This window comes from Parastagonospora nodorum (genome assembly GCF_000146915.1).
Source record: "Parastagonospora nodorum SN15 chromosome Unknown scaffold_63, whole genome shotgun sequence".
Taxonomy (NCBI): Eukaryota; Fungi; Ascomycota; class Dothideomycetes; order Pleosporales; family Phaeosphaeriaceae; genus Parastagonospora; species Parastagonospora nodorum.
The window spans coordinates 1-5,968 of record NW_001884607.1 but is presented as its reverse complement, the minus strand read 5'-3'; the positions used below and the strand labels follow the sequence as shown (position 1 = coordinate 5,968).

General features: G+C 31.6%; 1 protein-coding gene across 1 annotated transcript; it reads left to right on the top strand.

The window, feature by feature from the left end:
• Window positions 1-4,756: 4,756 nt before the first annotated feature.
• Window positions 4,757-5,137, top strand: SNOG_16585 (hypothetical protein; the record flags this gene model as incomplete). The annotated part of the gene is made up of 2 exons (XM_001806621.1): window positions 4,757-4,863; window positions 4,930-5,137. The coding sequence occupies 2 exons, from the start codon at window positions 4,757-4,759 to the stop codon at window positions 5,135-5,137; spliced, it is 315 nt and encodes a 104-aa protein (XP_001806673.1).
• Window positions 5,138-5,968: the final 831 nt, after the last annotated feature.

The window sequence follows — 5,968 nt, the reverse complement described above, 5'->3', positions numbered from 1 at the left end:
AAAGACACGTTCTCGTCACCTCCTGTATGATGACGCAACAGCCCGGAGACGTGTTGATTCCCGTCGCGCGATTTTCATTCGGGAAACTCTGCGGCGTGAACGCTTTCCTGGCTTCGCTAGCCAAGTGGTCGAAAGCATGAGCTGCCAAAATCAAAATCGCGTGCTTGCGAAGGACACGTCAAAAAAAAAAGTTGCGTGTAGCCAGGTATTACGTGGAACGTGGCTTTCCGGGGGCTGATGTCTCGTTTCGCGGCCGATTTGGCTAATTGTCTAGTTTCTATTCGTAGGAGAGAGTCTATTTTTTTTCGAGTAAGTAGATAGATTTAAGACGTATATACTAGAGATTAAGCTTTAAAGAAGCTATCTATATAATTACTAGTAAGCTCTTAATAAAGATCTACGTATTATAACGCTCTAGTTTAAGCTAGTTACTAATATTAAGGCTAAGTATAGTATTGCTAATAATAATATATATAACTTTAATAAGATAGACTTTATAATAGAAGTTATATAGAGCTAGATAGTATTTATAGGCTCTAAGAAATAAGAGAATCTAAAGAGAGTATAGCCTAGTAACTATAGATAGATTATAGATATCTAGAGAGTTAGCGCTAGAAGCTAGGCTCTACTACTCTTTCTTATCTTCTCTAGTAAGGTTCTAATTATATTCTAGTTTTATAATCTACTCTAGAACTAGGTTATTAAAGTTAGTTCTAATAGCTAGATATTAAATAAGCTTAGTCTTATATAGCTAAAGCACTTTAATACTTATATAAAGTTATAGAGTATAGATGCGCACTAGCTACTAATTATAGATAGCTATAAGAAGCTATAGCTGTATATAAGTTCTATAAATACTATAAAGAAGAGAAGTATTATGTATTCTCTATATATCTTCTTACTTATCTTACCTATTATAGCTACTTAATATAGGTTACTTTTTACCTTTAAAGTAGGTATATAGTAATAAGATTAGTAGCTTAGCATAGTATAGCTTAAAGTAGATTAAGAAGAAAGCCTTTTTACTAGCCTTTAAAGCAGCTTTTAAGAAAGTAATAATAAAGAAGAATATCTACGCAAGCTTTAGAGGCGCTAGTTTAGTCTTATATAACCTAGAAGCTATGCTATTAAAGCTTAATATAGTTCTTTATATACTAACACTGCCTAAGATAGAGAATACCTTATAGAAATCTAAAACTCTAAGTAACCTTCTTAAACTAGAGGCTTAATTAATCTTAGTTTATAAGCATATATAACTATATAGAGACTCTTTAGTCTCTCTACTTCTTAGAGCTATTACGCAGCTTAATAAAGAGGCTATATTAATAAGTTATAAAGTAGTTTTAATAAGGCAGAAAGTAGCAGAGCTTTATAAGGTAGTAAAGATAGTAATAGAGGTTAGAGATTAAAAAAGAAAGTATATTTAGATAGCAGAGAGCCGTATGATAGTAGGTAAGATAGCTAACTTAATAGCTAAAAGAGAGAGTAGTAGATAGTAAGAGAGTAGAGAGCCTATAAAGAGAGTATATACGCAGAAGCACTATTAGAAAAAGTAAAAAGTATCTAGTTAGTAGTATTGCTATAATTTGCTATTAATTTAATAGATATAATAATTTAATAAAGTTACTTTAGTTACTTTTTTCTAATGTTAGGTTAATATTAGAATAGTCTAGTTACTATTCTCTACTATTTAGCACTATATAGCTATATTACTTAACTATGCTTAGTTATTAGACTTAGTATACTAAATATTTTATATACCTCTATAAAGAGCGAGAAGAGGTAGACTATATTAGTTACGCATATTTTATAGATTAGTCTAAGTTCTCTATATAAATATAAGCTATAGCTTATTAGGCTTACTCTATCTATAATCTTAGTGCTATTAGAGATAGAGTCTTATATCTATAACTATATACAAGCTAGTTCTGCATAGTTAGTAACTATGCAAAGATAGTATTATTACTCTAGAAACCTATAGTAGACTTAATGCATTTTAGAAATATAATTATATAGCTATTAATTGCTAATTTGCTCTATATTATCTATTTAACTATTATATAGTACTATATAGATTAGAGCAGTTTATCTTTTCTTTATATCTTTCTACTAGAGCGTTGCAGTCTTCTAGCTCTAATTTCTATTTATCTTTTATTAGCGCTAGAGCGTATATAATGCAATTATCTATTATATATTTCTCTACTAATATAGTAAACTTATTCTACGTGCTGTCTGTTATAATACTCTAATCTTTTCTCTTTATTCTAAAACTATACTTGCTTATTATTATTATATATTATACTTTCTATAAAGTTATTAGCTCTATAAAACTCTCTAAGCAATATATTATATATTTTCTCTAATAATTTGCGTAGTTATACTCTAGTCTCTTTCTATTATCTATTAGCTTTTGCTTTTATATTATATTAGGTATCTTATCTCTCTCTTATTAGCTTCTATATCTTTCTTATTACTATAACTAGTTCTGCACTTATTTATAGTAAGGATATTATCTTCTTATTTCTCTACGCAATTATAGTCTTCTATTAATATATTATATTATTGCTGCTTATTATCTATATATTTTATAAGAATATTATTAACGTTATTATTATAATAGTTATCTAGCATAGTAATATTAGATCTAGAGTTTTTAATATAGTTCGCGTATATAGCTATTTATTATTTTAAAGCGTTCTAAATAAGAAGATAGTATATCTTACTTAGCCTTTTCTACTTCTTATAGATAGCGTTATAATTATCTATACTATATTAGCTATTATTATTTAGTGCTGTTATAATATACTCTCTATAGTATAACTATAGAAATAGATTATCTTTCTTATTCTATTATTATAGTACTCTTTAATAGCATTATATAATACTATGCCTATAAGCGCTATTATATTAGCGCTTAGAAACTAAAACTTATTCTAGTTTTCTACTATAGCACTAATACTCTATTTTCTATTATTATAGAACGCTTATGCTATAATAGCTATAATTATACTATTTAGAAACTAGAGTAACATAGGCTATTACTCTATAAGCTAATGCTATTATATTCTAGATTAACTTATATTTCTAGAATCTTAGCGTAGGTAGATAATATTCTAGAGTAGCTTACTTAGTTTAAGAACTTATAGTTTAAGATAGTTTAGAGCATATATAGCTATAACCTCTATGCGTACTTATCTTATTATATATATCTATAGGTTACTATATATATCTAATATCTAATAAGTACTATTAGCTATAGTTATAGATAGTCTGTAACTATACTTACTTAGTAAGCTATACTTCTATAGAGCGTAGTTACTATAGATAAGCAGACTAGCAGAGACGCTATTTTCTAAGCCTCTAACTATATATCTAGCATTAGCTATATAAATATACTTCTATAAGCGTCTAGCTATAGATTAATAGGTATACTATATAGCGTTGTTCTATTATTTATTAATAACTATAATAATAATATTACCTAAGCCTTATTAAGTATACTTTTATATTTAGATTATACTAGTTCTCTTATCTAGCGTATTTATATTTTCTATAGCATTTAATAAAATAGGTCTACTAGATAAGATAGTAGAAGAAAGGCTTATATATATAAGTTAATATAAACTACTTTAGTAATTATAGTATCTTTGCTTATATTGCACAGAACGTAGTATATTCTTCTATATTTAAGAGATATACTGCGTAGCAGTAGTATTCTATTTTAGTTTATATTAACTAATTATTTTTATTCTAGCTTAATATCTAGTCTTTATAGATTAACTAGTGCATAAGAGTATAAGCGTCTCTTTATTAGAATTAGTATATCTTCTAGATTTATAAGTTTAAGACTATATAGAAGTTACTAAGTCTTATAAGTTTAATTATAGTATAGTCTCTTATAATAAAGATAGTAGAGTTACGCTTTATATAGTTCTTAATTTCTATAATTCTTAGTCTTACTATTAGTATTAGTATCTATCTTTAATATAAATCTTTATGCTCTCTTATATCTAACTAAGTAGCTACGCTTTCTTTATAGAAAGTAGTGCTATACTACTACGTACTTACTAGTTTCTTATATTCTTTACTATAATTACGCGTTTTTCTATATAGTATATAAGTTTATACTAGTAAAAGAAGTTGCATTTAGTCTATAAAGAAATTAGTTATATCTTAAAGAGTAATATTAGAGTCATCATAGATACTCTTAAACTTATTACGCTCTCCTATATAGTTTTATAAGAAAGTTATCTGCTATGCTATATTTATTCTAGATATGAAACGCAAACTAGGGGTATCATCAAAAAACAAGCTAGACCAAAAGAGGATGGGTAATTGCCCTCTACCATCAGCACAAAAAAAGCGTTAAAAAAGTATAAAAACACGTGATCTGGTGTCAGTTGATAGTCCTAAGCGAGGCCAGTGCGGGCACCACCAACTAACACCCAAACTCCTCAAAAATTGCCTCAGGCACAACAACGACCACCCCGCCCCGAGCCGGGCTCGAGGGGCATAATTTTTGTAATACGCTCAACCATAGAAAAGCAGTGCGCGCGGTCGCGCGCAGGTTAAGGACAGATTTCGCATCAGTGTCCGAGTGCTGCAGTCTTCCATCTCTTTACATCTTCGCATCGCTATCACCATCGCCATCGTCGCAACCGTCGTCAAACATCCCACAATCCAACGAACATCGAGGTGTGTCCTCTCCTCAGCGACCTGCTGCTCTTCCTAACACTCAACCTTGCCAGATCGCGTCATGTCGCCTTTAACACCATCGAAGCCCAACGGCCAATACGTCGTCAAGATTGCGCGTTTGAGCTCATCTGGATACGTCGGCTCACCAGCCATGTTCAAAGGCAGCTGGTAGATAGACAGCCATGCCGCTACGTTATCAATATTGCAGAATCAGTTCCGCGAGTCAGTCATCAGCTCCCTCGCCACCAACCACCTCCTCGCGCAATACAACGTCGGTCACATCATACCGCAAGGCAGTAGTGGCGTCGTATACCTCCATATCGTAGACGCAATCGAGGTGTACCGGCTGGGATACGCGCTGCTAAGTCACTCCATCCCCAGGAACGATCCTCATATAGATGAGGGGGCGATGAGCAAGCAGGCAGCCATGCTTACAGACTAGGTAGCAGGGTGTTACGCAGTGACGGATCCTCGTAGCCATAAGGAGGATTTCCTCAAGGAGCTTTAGGAGCCGGCGAGCATCAAATAGATGGCGATGATCCTAAGGGCAACGCATTCAATGTAGCCGCTTTTTTGCGGAGCACCTGCTGCCACAGGTGCCGAGCAAGGCAGCTTATCGGCAGCAAGCCCATCCATCGGATTACGGGGTTCTGAGGTATTAGTGTTTAATGTTTAATGCTGGGACTTACATATGGAAAAGTTGCTCGACGAGAGCAGGGGGGGCCGTTGCTATATTACATTAGTAAGATCAACTGGAGTACAAAATATAGTCACAAAATATAGTTTACAAAATTGGTGGCCGAAGCCAACCATGCTATATAATTAGTAGATATACTATTATTAACTATTCTCTAGTATTACCTATAGTTAATTTCTGTTAGCACGTCTTAGAGGCGCTTATCTATTGCCTTATTAGATCTATTTAGCTTAATTTATTTAAATTATAGCTATATTCTTAGCGTTATTAGTATACCTAATAATATAATATATCTATAGTATTAAGAAAAGAGCATAGCGTAGGCTTTAGCTTAATTTTTCTATAAGAACTCTCTAAAATATTTTTCTTAAGATATATATTATATTAATAGTTTAATTATAAATATAGCTTTATAGAGTTTCGTTATAACTATATCTTATAGTATGCTATGCTAGCATGCTTCTATTAATATTTATATATAAGTCTAACTATCTGCTATTTTTATATAGTAGTATATGCTACTGCGTTTATCCTTAAACTCTACCTCTCTCTTAAGTGTCTGTATGAACTGTGTAT